General features: G+C 46.1%; 2 protein-coding genes across 4 annotated transcripts in view; one reads left to right on the top strand and one right to left on the bottom strand.

Annotated features, from left to right (window-relative positions):
- DDIT3 (DNA damage inducible transcript 3) lies at positions 1-838 on the top strand. Its single transcript, XM_007179668.3, has 2 exons — positions 1-138; positions 251-838. The coding sequence occupies exons 1-2, from the start codon at positions 1-3 to the stop codon at positions 617-619; spliced, it is 507 nt and encodes a 168-aa protein (XP_007179730.2). The 3' UTR covers positions 620-838.
- The window catches only part of MARS1 (methionyl-tRNA synthetase 1), a 19,446-nt gene continuing 4,326 nt past the window's right edge, over positions 777-15,896 (bottom strand). Inside the window, exons 8-22 of one of the 3 annotated variants that reach the window (XM_028165749.2) lie at positions 13,440-13,556; positions 13,094-13,297; positions 12,143-12,344; positions 10,031-10,105; positions 4,666-4,836; positions 4,398-4,493; positions 4,143-4,260; positions 3,456-3,669; positions 2,585-2,716; positions 2,373-2,477; positions 2,095-2,281; positions 1,434-1,541; positions 1,322-1,345; positions 1,140-1,232; positions 777-1,000 (exon numbers count right to left, since the gene is read on the bottom strand). In XM_028165749.2, coding sequence (XP_028021550.1) covers positions 854-1,000; positions 1,140-1,232; positions 1,322-1,345; positions 1,434-1,541; positions 2,095-2,281; positions 2,373-2,477; positions 2,585-2,716; positions 3,456-3,669; positions 4,143-4,260; positions 4,398-4,493; positions 4,666-4,836; positions 10,031-10,105; positions 12,143-12,344; positions 13,094-13,297; positions 13,440-13,556 — 1,993 coding nt within the window. In that variant the 3' untranslated portion in view covers positions 777-853. The remainder of the gene's footprint in view (positions 1,001-1,139; positions 1,233-1,321; positions 1,346-1,433; positions 1,542-2,094; positions 2,282-2,372; positions 2,478-2,584; positions 2,717-3,455; positions 3,670-4,142; positions 4,261-4,397; positions 4,494-4,665; positions 4,837-10,030; positions 10,106-12,142; positions 12,345-13,093; positions 13,298-13,439; positions 13,557-15,896) is intronic. The other 2 variants (XM_007179669.3, XM_007179670.3) reach the window with 2 other exon arrangements.

A 15,896-nucleotide genomic window follows, 5' to 3' on the forward strand; every position in this document is an offset into this window, starting at 1 on the left:
ATGGCAGCTGAGTCACTGCCTTTCTCCTTCGGGACACTGTCCAGCTGGGAGCTGGAGGCCTGGTATGAGGACTTGCAGGAGGTGCTGTCCTCAGATGAAAATGGGGGTACCTGTGTCTCACCCCCTGGAAACGAGGAGGTAAGAATGCTAGGCCTAACGCTGGGCTGGGCGGGGGGCGGGGGCTGCGGGGTACTGCCTGTCCCTTCTCAGCTAATTAACACCTACTCTGCCTTTCCTCATTCCTTTGAAGGAAGGACCAAAAACCTTCACCACTCTTGACCCCGCCTCCCTGGCTTGGCTGACCGAGGAGCCAGGACGAGCAGCGGTCACGTGCACCTCCCAGAGCCCCAGCTCTCCGGATTCCAGTCAGAGCTCCCCGGCTCAGGAGGAAGAAGAGGAAGACCAAGAAAGACCCAGGAAACGGAAACACCGTGGCCAGTGCCCGGCACGGGCTGGAAAGCAGCACATGAAGGAGAAAGGACAAGAGAATGAAAGAAAAGTGGCACAGCTAGCTGAAGAGAACGAACGGCTCAAGCAGGAAATTGAGCGCCTGACCAGGGAAGTGGAGGCGACTCGCCGAGCTCTGATTGACCGGATGGTTAATCTGCACCAAGCGTGAACAGCTGGGACCAGCACTTCCCCCTCGGGCCACTTCTGACCCTTCCTGGAAGTATCTACTGACCACCTTCTCACCAGTGCCAACGATGTACCCCTCCCACCCCCATCTATTCAGTAGGGGGAAAACTTAGGGTAGATGACAGGAGAGGGTCTCGGCATGTATATAGAGATTGTACATTTATTTATTACTGTCCACATCCATTAAAGTGACTTTCCAGGAGCCAAGTTCTCACTTTCACTTTTTCTTCTTGCCTTTAGGGGTTTCAAGGGGTTTCCCCTCAGCTAGAGCCAACTGTTTCTTCAGATCCAAGAGTTTAGCCACCTCTGCAGCAACCTGGTTCTTGTCTGCCTTTTGTGCTTTCAATTCTCGGACAATGTTGCCCTAAGAGAAGAGGGGATGGGGGAATCACAACAGTGAGACCAAAAATGACCTATTTAGGATTCAGCCTCCCATAGGGCTTAAGCTCCGTAGGGAACCTAAGCCTGCTTGGTCAGCCTCCCATAGGGCTTAAGCTCCGTACCTGCTTGGTCACTTCATCCATCAGCACTTGTATCTGCTGTGGTCCAGCTGTTGTCATAGTCTCTACAGCTGCTGGCTTGGGGGATGCTTTTGCCTTGAGATCAACAACAGAGTTAGCACCTGCTACCATAAACATCCCCCGACCTCAAGTTTTATATAACATCTCAGGGGGAAACTGATTACCTTTAATGACAAGGACTCTTCTAGCTAAGACAGGAAAGAAAAATGAAGTGAGGAAGCAGCAGGGCCAATAGATGGAAAGAGGGATGAGTGAGGGCTACTGAAGGATACTAACTGTTGGTGGGTGAGGCACAGTCTTTAGCTTTCTCACCTGGCCCCCGCTGAAGCGCTGCCTCAGACTTTCAATCTGGTCATTTTCCAATTTTTGGAACAAGGGACTGACCTGTGAAAAAAAGAATTCCAGAATCATTCACTGATTAGGTATAAACTCTACCAGACTATACAGAGGGCCTCTCCACCCCAACTTCTGACATTTAGGAATTCAGTGGTCTAGAAAAAAAACTTTTATAGAGTGTAACACTGAGCAAATACCTGCTGATTTCAGTATAGAATCCAGAAAAAGCATTCACTAGGGTCAAAAATTAAACTATTTAATGATGCTAGGTTGATGCAAAAGCTTAGAGGTGTACATACTTTTATCACCTTGTGTTGAGGAAGTGGTTACCTTGTATTCTCCCTGCCCCTTGGGTCCTGGCATGAAGGACAGTGAGGATACATGAGCTACAGAAAACACTGGGCTTGTAAACCAATACCAAGGACTTTATATTAGAAACAAGCCTAAGTGCAGAGTGGGGATGAGTGGGGAAGGGGTTCGGAGAATAGCTATGAGAGTCTCATGCCCAAAGTTAAGTTCTTCCCTGACCCCTCCCCAGAGGCTGCATGGCAAAAGCAGGAATTTTGAGAGAGGCTGACTCTTCCAAATCTCAGAGACCTACTGTGCCAATCTGGTGTCCTGCTGGTAAGGTGCACAGGAAGTTTGTGAGCAGGATGCTGCAGGCTGGAGGTGGGAGCTGCAGCTGGGCCTGGATGGTAGCACTAACCGTGGGCATGTAAGGCTGGAGCATGATGGACAGCAAGGCAGCTATATTCACTGCCAAGCCTGTCACTGTCCCTGCCCGCTGCCTGGGGAAGAAAAGATACTAGTCACGACCCCCAGGAGGACGCAGCCTACCAGCCACTTTATTCCTGGAGCCAACCCTACCTCCTTACCTACCTGTCAGCCTCGCTGCCTTTAATCCGCTTCCAGGGCTCGTTCACCTGAATGTACTGGTTGCCATGGCGAGAGATGGTGAGGATACTGCGTAAGGCATCCCGGATCCTGGGAAGGAAGGATGCAGGCCAAGGTGTAAGGTTCTGGGGGGACCAGTATGGGGCTCTCAACATGCCAGCAGATCACTGAGTTGAGACAGAGGTGTAGATACTTACCGAACCTTCTCTAGCAGCTGGTGATAATGCTGGAGCTCCAGGGTGACATGGGCCAGCAGGCGCCGATCATCAGAGGTGAGCACCATCTCAGGCACAAAACCCCCAAAAAACTTAGACACAAACATCCCAGCTCTGGATGGGAGGAGGGAAGGAGAGGGGAGAGAAAAGAGGAGTTACTGCCCAGTCTCCTTAGAGAAATGTGACAGGATTTTCATAATTCTGCATTTTCTCAGAACTGAAACCACCTGGCTCCCTCAAGCTGGAAGGCAAAACTTAACAAATTAATTCCTTATTCTCCCTCTCCCCTAAGAATATGACTCTGCACATAACAGACATTTTATATACAGATATCCCTTATATAAAGGGAACTAATAAAGTTAAGCAACCGTTTATTTTTAAGAAGTTAAAAACTCAGAATGATCAAGTTGAAATATGCATTAATTGCTACCAAACAAATAAATCCTCTAGTAGGGACTATCTGTTCAATGTGGTTAATGAGCAAACCTGAAAGCGTGTGTAGCCATGGAGGATATTTCTTTAGGTTGCAGAGTAGCTGAGATAGGGACCGATAATGGAATGTGAGCCTGAAGTAACAAAACTGAAAAGTACAGCAGAAGTCTCCTACCCCTATGCTAAAATAACCCCCTTCTTCAGCCAAACTTTTCAGTGGTCTGCAAGTGAACCTTTTTGCTAGGAAAGAACACATTTCCAATTCTACAAAGAACATTAATAAGAAAATAATTCGCAAAAATTCACTTTGTGACCAACTCTGCTAAATCACATCTCTACAACTAACTTGCCCCAAGCATACGTGGCCTACTAGCCCCACCCCAGGCTCATCTGCTGACTCTCACCCCTCACCAGGTCCCACCTGTTGATGAAGTTGCCCAGATTGTTCAGCAGCTCAGAATTATTCTTGAGCAACATGTCTGTCCAGGAGAAGGCACTGTCCTGACCCTCAGGCCGAATGTACAGCAGATAGAAGCGCCAGATGTCAGCAGGGATCCCTGTGTCCTGGGCCATGTCCCCAAACACTCCCACACCCCGGCTCTTAGAGAATTTCCCGTCCTCGTAATTCAGGTATTCTGGAAAGAAAAGGAGAATGAGAACCATCTGTTCAAATCATGTCCTTCCTCGTGGGATGAACTGGGAGATTGGGATTGACATATATACACTAATATGTATAAAATAGATAACTAATAAGAACCTGCTGTATAAAAAAAAAAAATCATGTCCTTCCTCTCTGACCCACTAACTCTTCTTTCCTCTCCCTCAACCTCAGTTCTAGAGTAGCTGGCCTGCACAGAACTTGGGAGATCCTTCCTCTGCATTCTGGTCTTCTTCTGTTTACTTCTACCCATTACAAAATTTAGCTTTGGACTTTTGCTCTCTTCAGGTTCTTGTTTCCTTTTTCTGCGTTGAGCTTCCATGTTCTAATTGTTTCCTATTTCATCTCAACTCCTAACTCAAGACCTAGCACCTCTCCAGGAGCTTCTTCCAAGTACTGTCTTGGCCCTCATTCCCTAAGAACATCCCCATCTCCAATCTCCCAGGGTACCTGTAGCAATGAGGTGGCTGACCAAAGTGTAGTTGTCCTCAGCTCCTAGGGCTGAACAAGGAAAGACTAAGCCGTGGAAGGGAACATTGTCTTTGGCCATGAACTGATACAGGCTCACCTATGGAATATAATTGGGAGACAGAGCTCCTGAGATCCTCTTCAAAGGCCCAAGAAAGATCAGCTACCCACCCCTAACCACCCCACTATACACGCACCCTCCCCAGGTCTTTGACAGGCTAACAAAGAACTGCTCACTTGTTCTGGGTTCTTCCACCATTTCTCCCACTGGTCTGTGTAGTTGGCTGTGATGGACAGGTAGCCAATGGTGGCATCAAACCAGACATAGAATACCTGGAGGGTCAGGAGGGAGGAGACACAGTAAGATGCAAGAACACTGGGAAAACCCTGCCAACCCAAAGCCTCAGACTGAATCAAGACACAATCAACACTCTGTTCTGCTAGCCCAGGGTTTCAATCCCAAAGCTGAATAATATGAGATATGAATAAAGCATAGGGTTTTTACCTTGTCCTCAAAACCTACTAAGGGCACAGGGGTTCCCCACTTGAGGTCTCGGGTTATGCAGCGTGGCTTGAGGCCATCCCGAATCCAAGAACGAATGATGAACCGGGCGTTAGGTGTCCAGTCACTGCCAGGCAACGTCTTCTCCAACCACTCCTCCAGCGGCTTTCCCAACTGAGACAGCAGAGAAGCACAGAGAGCTGGTTTAGGACAGTCGCATGTGTGGTCACCATAAGGATAAATACGTACAACCATTTTGGAGTAGTTTGGTGATATATAATTAAAATTAAGGATTCATGACTTTGCCATAGCAATTCCACTTCTAGGGATTTTTTTCAACAGAAATATTCACATAAGTGTGTACAGATGTGTTTATAAAGAAGTGCACAGTTCACCACAGCAAAAATTAAAAAACTAATTCACTTGGTTCAGTAGAATTTAAAGAAATATAGTATATCAACATAATGAAATACTTATAAGCCCTTTAAAAAGAGTGAGGAAGACCTGTATGTATTGATATGTAAAGATCTCAGAAATACATTAATTAAATAAACTGCTAAACAGTAATATATGATATAATCCTATTCTTATAAAAATAAATAGTAATACACAGATTAACATAAGGCCAAAAAATTTTTTGTTTTGTTTTGTTTATTCAAGACCCATTTATTCTCTATTTCTGCCCACATGGAGACACCCTTCTTGAAAAGGGGTTGAATCCTTCCGTTCACTTTAACACCCTGTGCTGAAAACATGTCTTCCGAGGTTTCAACTCCGAGATCCACAGTCTTAAAGCACTGATTCTTAAACCTCATCTAGATTTCTCCCCTTGGATGGGGGGAGATGACCCAAACACAGAGAAGAACAGCTCAGGACTGTGGGCTCTGCTCGCCCAGAAGACCTTGCAGCTCCCCTGACCAGCCGGCTGGAGCCAGGATTAGGGCCGTGAGGTGAGGGGCGCCTGCTGGGCTGCTGCCACCGCAGATGGGCCACGCTGCCGTTGGGCGCCTTCCTGCCCCACCGCCACCGGCCCCCAACTCCTGTCCTCTTCATTAGGCTGGCTGTCACCTTTAGTTTCCCTGGAGTCTGGGGATTCCAGACGGTCTCTGCTCACACTTCTGTATCACGCCTGCTGCCTCAGAACTGCTGATTCACACTGTCCTGAAGCCAGTCCTAGAGTGACAAGAGCCACACCTGCAGGTCTATTCCACTGACCAGACGCACAGGACCGAGCTGGGCCCACGGACCTACAGCTTTTGTTCAACCCTCCAACTTAAACATTTCAGGAAACAGCAAAATGCACTCTCCACCTTGGTCTGGACTGTGTCGGCTGGTCATTCTTGCCTAGGTTCACAGGCCAACAGCCGCTGTCCTTCCTTTCCTGCTCATCACTGCACCAGCGGGTCACTCCTACCTGCTGCCGTCACACACCTGGCAACCTCGTGTTCCGGGGCCAGCCAAGAACTGAGACCCCAGCAGGCCCCTAGTTCCCAGCAGGCAAACTCCCCATTAAACTACTGCTGCCTAGCCGTGTTCTCGAGGCTTCAGAGCCGGGAAAGTGCGGAGAGGATAGCAATCCGCGGCGCCCCCAGCCCCAGACCCACGATGCTCCGCGGAGGCGCCGGAACCTCGCCGCAGCCACCCGCGCCAACACAAGGGACCTCTGCGCCCGCCTGTCCCGCGAACCCGGGAGCACATCCGACCACCGCGACCCACGATGAGACGCGGGGGGCGGGGTTCGGCGGGCAGGGACCCGGGATCCGGCCCCGAGGCCGCGCGGACCCAGCAGGCCGCCCGCCCGCCCTCCCTCCCCACCCGCCGCCCGGAAAAGAGGCCAAAACATTTTTGAGGAAAACTATATCTCGGTGCTGATTAAGGGGAACATCCACGTTTACACCATGTATTTCATTCTGAACATTATTTTTGTGGCCGCACCGCACGGCTTGTGGGATCTTAGTTCCCCGACCAGGGATCAAACCCGTGCCCCCTGCAGTGGAAGTGCAGAGTCCTAACCACTGGACCGCCAGGGAATTCCCTCATTCTGAAATTTTAAAAACAAGCGTATATCACTTTTGTAAGCAGAAAAACAAAGATAAATCTTTTGTAAGGGATGGTTCATGTGATTCATCCACATAAACACTGTAGCATCCAAAACCTGACAACACACTCTACTGGTGAGGCTATGGGCAAACAAGTGCACACACACACTACTGGGAGGAATGTAAAATGGAATAACACCTATTGAGAAAAATTTGGCAATAAACTACATATGCATTTCTCCTGCACACAGCAAGTGATCCCTTTTAAGGAATTTATCCTGAAGATACACTTCCCACAATACAAAAATACACATGCACAAGGTTAGTCACTGCAATAGTATTTTTAACTGCAAAATACTGGAAACTACCTAAATGGCAAACACAAGAAATTGGTTAAATAAACTATGGTACCCACGGGACTTCCCTGGTGGTCCAGTGGTTAAGACTCTGCGCTCTCAATGCAGGGGGCCCGGGTTCAATCGCTGGTCAGGGAACTAGATCCCTCATGCCACAACTAAGAGCCCGTATGCCACAACCAAAAAGAAAGATCCCGCATGCCACAACTAAAGATTCTGCATAATGCTACCATGATAATCATATTGCAATATATAAATGTATCAAATCAACACATTGTACATCTTAAACTTACATAAAGTTGTATGCCAATTATATCTCATTAGAACATAAAAATAAAATATTTGCTTTTTAAAAGCAGCATTCAGCCCAAAAAAAAAAAAAAAAAAAAAAAAAAAAGATTCTGCATGCCACAACTAAAGATCCCACATGCCACAACTAAGACCTGGTGCAAATAAATAAATATTTGAAAAAACAAAAAACAAAAAACTATGGTACCCACACAAAATGGAGTACTATGCAGCTGTTTAAATAAAACAAACAAACAAACAAACAAGGCTGAGTAAGGATGCTCTCTATGATCTGATATGAAGTAATCCTGATATGGAGTCATTTCTAGAACATACTGTTAGATGAAAAAGACAAAATGCAAAAGAGTATATACAGTATGCTATATTTTGTATAAGAGGAAATAACACACACACACACACACATATATATATATAGGCTTATCTTTACAAAAATAAACACACTAAGACTAAATCGGAAAACAAAGCCAATCACCTACAGGAGATGGGAGAACAAGGTAGCCTGGACAGGAAAGGGAATGAGGGAATGACACTTCTCTGAGTATACCTTTTTGCATGGTTTTGATGTTTTAGAAGCATACTGATGTTCTACATTTTCAAAAAATTAAGTTAATAAGTATGAGGAGAGAAAAAAGAACTAGAAGCAAATGAAACAAACTTATTGGCTTACTTCAGTAACACAACCACACTAAAGGGGGAAAAAACTAAGCCAAGACAATTTTGAACATATTTGATTATATACCCGTGCTTGGTGGGGGAAGGGGCAGGACTGCCAATAAGCCCTACACTCGTCTTAGTAGGTTTTTTGATAGTGGTATGGGTGAAGCAATTCTGAAATTTTTAGGTGTATTGTAGAATCGAGCAAATGAGTAAATAATGTTGTTGGGAACCACAGTACTTACTGTTTGGAAGAAGGGAAATAAAAATATGAGATGAGGGAAAGCAAGGAAGAACCCCATGGGGCTGGACTGGAATTTCAGGTGTCGGTGTGAACCCAAAACAAATGCCTAACTCTCTGCTGACAGGGCCTAGAAGCAAAGACACCCCAGTAGCAATGAGCACACTTAAATCTTGGTCTCTAATACTGTTCCCTACTTAAAAAAAAACAGGGCTTGGTAGAGAAATGGTTGAATCCCAGACTGGAACAAGATGAATCTAGAATATCCTGCTATGCTAGAAAATAAGGAAGTGCTTAAAAAATGATGGGAGACCTCAGAAACACCCAGAGAAACAACCTTGAATAGGCTACCATTGGCCAAATAAGGGACAATTCGAATATGAAAATTATTTAGGACAGGAATCAATTATAAACCATTGAAAAAAATTGGAATCCATGAGTTGACACTGATAATAAATAAGGAGATAAATGAATGAAGGAGAAGGGTAAATGTGGAGAGAGTGGCAGAGTTGGCAAATCTTAACGAAAACTGGTTCAGGTAAGAATGATTAAATAAATGGATGCTAAATTTAGAGGGAACCTTTCAATAAAGAGAAAAGTACTTGCATGGTCTTAAAGTGTATTCCCACAGACTGCTTATAAGTTGCAAAGGGGAAAATATTAATTGTACAGTGGAGAAGCTGGGTAACACCTTGACTGAGCAAAACTAACATCACCAATGAGGGGGAAATGGCCATGATGTGCCTCTGGAAAGAACAAAGTATCATTTATGTAGTATTCCAACTGAGGATGCATAACCTGAATCTAGCCAGGAGGAAAACAGCCAACAAATCGAAAATGAATATTCTATTTTAAAAGGGGGAATCAGGGCCTATATTATTAAAAACTGTTAATGTCATAAAAGATAAAGAAAGGCTGAGGAACTGTTTCAGATTAAGGGAAACTAAAGAGACAGAAAAACTAAATGCAATACATGATCCAGAGCCAGATTCTACACTACAGGAAAAATGATGCTAGAAAGGATATCAATGGAATAGTTGGCAAAACTGGAATATGGCTGGTAGATCACACAATTATATCAATGTTAAATTTCTTGAAGTTGTTAACCATACGGTGGTTATGCAGGAATATGTCTTTTTTCTTAGCAAACACACAAGGCAGCATTCAAGAGTAAAGAGGTTATATAAGTACACATGCATACATATATGAGAGAGAGAATATGCTAAACCAAATGGAGCAAAATCTTAACAGCCAGTGAATCTGGGTAATGGGTACATGAGGTTCTTCTGGGTAAAGAACACGAGGTTCTTTGTTCTAGCAACTGCTTATCCTTGCAACTCTTTTTGCAAGCTTGAAATTATTTCCAAATAAAAAGTTTAAAAGGAAAAAAAAAAGCAGCAAATACACTAAAGTGAAAAATTGGTTAAGACACATTGTGAAGTAAAAGAAAGAAAGTAGACTGAAGAAGAATATGAATGCCATGATCTAATTTGTATTAAGGAGGAAAAAAAGGCATAAGAATACTTTCATATGCAAGTGCTACAAAGGAAAATCAGCAGTAGTAAATACCTCTTGGCAGATGGGCCTGGACCTTTCACTTTGTGCCCTTTTCTTGTTACATCTTTTTACCTTAAGCATGTAAGTATAATTTTAAAATGGAAATTAAAAACGTATGAGGGTGACTTGGTACAAATTTGCCTCTGCCTGTGGCTGAGGCAGAGGGGGCAGAGGAGGCCATGCAGACTGGCTTGAGGGAAAGGCCCACTCACCTTAGGCAGGTCCAGAAACAGGTGCTGAGAGGATTTCACCACAGGGCACGACCGGCAGACTTTACACTGAGGTTTCTGTGAAGGGGAAGTCAAGAGAAGGGGTGACCCAAGGTAGGACAGTCAGGATCAGGCTGCAGGCCAGGAGCTGTCCAGGCGAGGGGGGAGGCACAGAGAGATGAGGTCCCCCGTCTGCCACCAAGCTTAGCTTCACGCTCACACCCCGCCAACTCACGAACTACTTACTTGGGCCTTCTCTGAACTTGCAGACTCAGGTCTGCATAGCACAACAGCTGCTACTCAGAGTTTCACATCTGTGTCCTTTCACTCCAAAGAATAGGAAAAAGCATTCTCTGAGCACAGGCTAGACCCAGAGCCCTGCCCTGTACGCAGCTGTGTGAGGAGCAGAGAGCCACGCAGAGAAGACACACGGTTCCTCTCCTTGAGGAAGTTACAATCAACCAGGGAGAGAGGGCTTGCGTGAGAAACAAGCACAGGCTTTCACACGGCAAAATGTCAAGAAATACTTATTTTCGTGGCACAACTTGACTGTACAAACATTGAAGGATGATGGCGAAAGGAGTAAACAGGTGGAGCTAACCAATGAAAGCTTCTGAATGAGTTTTGATCTGGGTTTTTGAAGGTGAGAAATTATAACTCTCTCAGGACCTCTCTCCTGAACTCCACATGCCTGTATCAACTGCCTACCTAACATCCCTCCTTGCATGTCTAAGAAGGCACCTCAAACTTAACAAACCCAAATAGTATCACTGCATTCCACAGGAAAGCTCTTCTTCACCCAATCTTGCCTGTGTTCACAGATAGTACTACCATCAGCCCAAGCTGCTCAAGCTAAAAGCATACAAGTCGTCATTCTCTTGACTTCCCTACCACCCCGAATTGCAGTCTATCCAGTTCTATAGAGTCTGCCTCCAAAACATATCTCAAATCCTTCCCCCCTCCCACTCCGCTATTTCTACTTCTATTAACCTAGTCCAAGCTATCGTCATCCCATTTCTGAGCTACCACTGGCCTCCAGACTGGTTTCCCCACTTTCTCTCTTGCTTCCCTCCCACCCATTATCCACAGAGCAGCGTGCCATTCCACTCCCAGATGGCTGACTGGGCCCTGGAAATCGGGTCACTTGCCTACCTCTCTGACCTTGTCTCAATCCACCACCACCCATCCACCCCCACCCCGACTCACTATGAGCCACACTGTCCTTTTCAATTCCCCTTTTCAGCGCTTTGCTGCCTCGGGCCTTTGCATTTCCTGGTGCTTCTGCTTGGAACACTCTTAACCCCACTCATCACCTCCTGGCTCCTCATTCTTCAGTTAAACTCTCAATTCAAATGTTACTTCTGAGAGGCCTTCCCTAATCACCCAGCTTAACTCTTCCCCCAGAAGTCACCCTCCACCACATCTTCCGGGCAGTTTACCCTGGAGTAACTCTATTCTATCTTTAGTGTTGGTCTCCTCCTGCACTAGATAAAAATCTGTCTTGTTCACTGCTACATACTCAACACCTAGAACTGTGACTACCCTACTTTAAAGACTCAAAAAAGTTTGTTGAGTAAATGAATGAATGAACTACCAAATGAATAAACATGGAGTAGAAGAAAAGGTGGTATATATGGAAGAGAGAAAGAACTAAACAAATGCAGATCAGGTGGTATGAAGCAGGAGCAAAGGTAGGGTAGTATGAACTCAACTTGTCGATTTTCCAGCACAATGCCAAGCACATAGTAAATGCTCAGTAAGTATTTATGCAATGGACTGGGTGATGAGTTGCCAGGACAGAGTAGGAAGAGCCACTGGTGAAAGGTGTTGAATGCTAAAACAAAAATCCTATGGACAACAAGGTCCTACTGAATAGCACAGGGAACTATATCCAATATCCTGGAGTAAACCATAATGGAAAAGTATATAAAAAAGAATGTATATATTTGTATAACTGAGTCACTTTGCTGTACACCAGAAATTAACACAACATTGTAAATCAACTATACTTCAATTAAAAAAAAAAAAAAAAAAAAACCTGAGGCGGACCAGACTGGGAGTCCCTTAAGATTAGAGACTGTCTCCTTCCAGGCTCCCAGGAGACCCTCCTCTCACCTTGAGCTCGATGGCATTGATGAGCTTGCCACACTTGTCACACTGGTCACCCCGGGCCTCCTCATAGCCACAGAAGGGACACACACCCTCCACAAAGCGGTCAGCCAGGAAGCGGGCACAGTGCTCACACCGCAGTTGCTCCACAGTATCTTGCAGCACAAAACCTCGGGCCACCAACCGCTGGAAGATATCCTGGGTAATTCTGACGAGGTGAGCAAGGGACAGGGGAGGGGTGGACCGGGGTAAGTCAGAGGAAGTGGTGCGCCCCTCCCTCCTTCCACTCCGCCCAGGATCCAAACCCATTCAGTCCAAGTGCCAAAGAAATCAGTCAGAGGCCACTTAAGTCATTTGTAGGGAGTTTACTGATGAGCCCAAACGCCTCACATAAATTGCCCAACTCCCTACACGATCTCTTTCCTCATCGCTCTAGAATTTACTTTTGTAAAATACAGATTTATGTTTTGTATTCTTCATTAACAAAAACCTCCAAAAGGACAGGACTGTTTAGTTCTTTGATATGTCCTAAAAATTAAAATTAAATCAGAGTGCTGCTAAACTGCACAGCACGCTCAGCTGGCAGCCTGTCTACTATGCAGTTTTTATAAGGATGATAATCAGGCAGAGGAAGATGAGTGTATTTGCTATAAACACAGGAGTAGGAGGGGTTGTCCTGAGACTGTGGTGGCCAGGAAGAGAAGGGAGGCGGTAGAGGGAAGGCAGGTCCTTCCCATGAGCCTAAGTCCTGTCTCTTCCCTCCCTCAGCTACACCTTCAGCCCTGGTCAGGCTTCTGCACACAATGAATCCCCATAATAATGCCTGGGACACATTTCAGGACAATATCCGGATGTTTGGGGGTGGGGGGCGGGGAACAATCTTGGTTCCTTCTTTCTGTCTCCTAGATATTCCCACTGCCCCCACCCTCCACTTCTGCCTGATTAGAGGAAACCTACTTGGTCTGCTGCGGAGTGGTTGTCCGACCAAAAATGTCAAACGAGATATTAAACCAGCGGTAGATGTCAGCGTGGATAACATGGTACTTGTCACAGATCTCCTGGGGGGTTAGACCCTCCTCCATAGCCTTGGTCTCTGTCGCTGTACCATACTCATCTGTCCCACACAGATAGAGGGTGTTCCACTGGCGGAGCCGGGAGTACCTGGAAGGGAACGTGGTGATCATGGGGCCCCATCTCAGCCCCTCCCATGTACCCAGGATCCCTCCGGCTTCCCCCCTTGAGGCCTCCTATTCCCTTGGGGCCCACTGCTCCCTCAGGGCTTTCCCCCAGCAGCCGGCTCCACCTGGCAAAGACGTCAGCACTGAGCACGCAACCGATGATGTTTCCAAGATGGGGGACATTGTTGACATAAGGGAGGGCGCTGGTGATGAGCACATTCCTCTCCCCAGCCACAGGCAACCTGGTAGGGAAGAGGAAGAGAACAGTCCAGGGGGGAGAAGAGAGGGTCAAGAGGGACCCAAAGTGCACAGAACACCCAGATGCATCTGTTCTACTGTAACAGGGCCACATCCATCTGAAGTCTTTCCTCACATGAATCCACTGGAGCATAAACTCCCCCAAAAGCCATGAGATCCCTACAGTTGGCGAATACAGGGCCCTGCCCACAGCAAGCAAGCCTCGTGTACTGCTCCTAAGAAGCCTCATTCTGACACTAGCTCTGTCTCTCTTTACTACCCTAAGTACTCCTTTTCCATTAGCTCATTCCCAGGCTCCAAACTCTGGGGTATTGACAACTCTCCCCAGGATCTGTCCAACCACCATCATTTGCTGACTTCCTAGACGCCAATGCCACCCAAAAACACTTTCCCAGCACTGACCTCTTCCCTTCTTCCCAAGTGCTATGTTAACATTACTTCTACTCACTACCTGAAATGCTTACAGCTCGCCAGCCCATACACAAGCCTTCCCAAGTCCTCTCATATCCCTTGACTCTTCCCTCCCTAACCCGTATCGGTCACTTCCTCACGGCCTGACTCAAACCAGCAGGAAGCAGCCATTGCCTTCATAGCCACCCTCTCCTCCCCACTTTCCCAGGATCATTCCTAGTCATGCAACTCAATCTGCTGTCGGAAGTCACTCAGTCTGCTCTTCTCTTTTCACGCTTCATCACCAGTGAAAGCTCAGCTGCACACATCCTGTATTCACCCCCCTCCCCGGCACTGACACCTCACCAGGTTTCCTTTCATCTTTCTAACCATTCTTTTCTCTTTTTTTTCAGTTTTAATATTTTTTTTTATTGAAGTATAGTTGATTTACAATGTTGCATTACTTCCAACCATTCTTAATCTACAATTGCTGACTACCATCACTTACCGTGTCCTTCAACCCTGGGCATCCTGCGAGCACACCGAGTCCCATAATCTCTTCTGCTAATAGAGACTCCAATGATTCCCTCATGTTAACCTTACCCTTCTTCCCAGCTGCATGCTATATATCCGGTTAGATGTTCCATCTACTTCCTCGAACATTTTACAGCTCATTTCCTTGAGAAAGATCTCACTATTTTCTCCTGGATTCATTGACTTTTCTCCCCATGACTGAGTACCATAGTTTTCTCTGAAATCCAGCTTAGAAATCAGCTCCTTCAGGAAAGCCTTTCTTTACTGACGACCGGCCTTCCACCCAGTCATCCTTGTATCCCGAGTCCATAAGCATCTTGTACCACACATTCTGTGGTGCACCTTTTGTGTCACCCTGTAACGTCTCTCTCATCTTGAGTGTGCTTACTACGGTGGCAGATATGCACCACCGCAGAGTACGCCCAGGGTTCTGCCCTCAAGAGGGTTACATTCTATCAGGTAACTTCTAACTAGATCAGTGCGATGAGAGGTACAAAGTGCCCAAGGAGCCCGAAGGAAGGCAAGCATCTCCAGCCTAAGACTAAGACTTCACAGAGGCAGAACTACTTGAGTTGGGCCTCGAGAATGGGTGGGAATTTGCCTGATCAAGACACTGGGGATGCTCCGTATAATTTCTTACAACTGCATGTGAATCTACAGTTATCTCAAAATAAAAAGTTTAATTTTTAAAAAAGTAAAAAAAAAAAAGACACTGGGGATATCCTTCAGTCAGAAGGAAAAGCACAGAAGATAGCCTGGTTTGGCTCTAGGGTCTTTAGCCAATTGTCTCCTCCTCTAAGTACATATTTAAACATGTTAGCCTGTATAAACACCTAAGAAAATCTATCTCCTATTCTTTATTACCTCTAAAACAATCCTCAATAGGTACTCAAAGAAATACGCAAAATGAGTGAATGAACAAAGGACGAACTTTCATTAATTCATTCAAATTTTATCATTATCTACCAAATGCTTGGCCCTATGCTAGACAATGTGTACCATAAAAGAAGAGAGAGGCCCTGCCTTCAATAAGCTTACAGATTAGCGAGGAGACAGACATGTAAAGAGACAATTATAGGGCTTCCCTGGTGGCACAGTGGTTAAGAATCCACCTGCCAATGCAGGAGACACAGGTTTGAGCCCTGGTCCGGGAAGATCCCACATGCCGTGGAGCAACTAAGCCCGTACACCACAACTACTGATCCTGGGCTCTAGAGCCCATGTGCCGCAACTACTGACCCCGTGTGCCTAGAGCCCATGCTCTGCAACAAGAGAAGCCACCAGAGTGAGAAGCCCGCGCACCGCAACGAAGAGCAGCCCCTGCTCACCGCAACTAGAAGAAAGCCTACGTGCAGCAACGAAGACCCAACGCAGCCAAAAATTAAAAAAAAAAAAAGTTT

The sequence above is a fragment of the Balaenoptera acutorostrata genome, chromosome 11 (genome assembly GCF_949987535.1).
Source record: "Balaenoptera acutorostrata chromosome 11, mBalAcu1.1, whole genome shotgun sequence".
In the NCBI taxonomy this organism is placed as follows: Eukaryota; Metazoa; Chordata; class Mammalia; order Artiodactyla; family Balaenopteridae; genus Balaenoptera; species Balaenoptera acutorostrata.

What these genes read in the sequence shown, in the direction of transcription:
- DDIT3 (XM_007179668.3), top strand. Translation starts at nt 1, where the DNA reads ATGGCAGCTGAGTCACTGCCTTTCTCCTTCGGGACACTGTCCAGCTGG. An exon ending in CACCCCCTGGAAACGAGGAG is followed by an intron (nt 139 to 250) that starts GTAAGAATGCTA and finishes ATTCCTTTGAAG; the next exon opens with GAAGGACCAAAAACCTTCAC.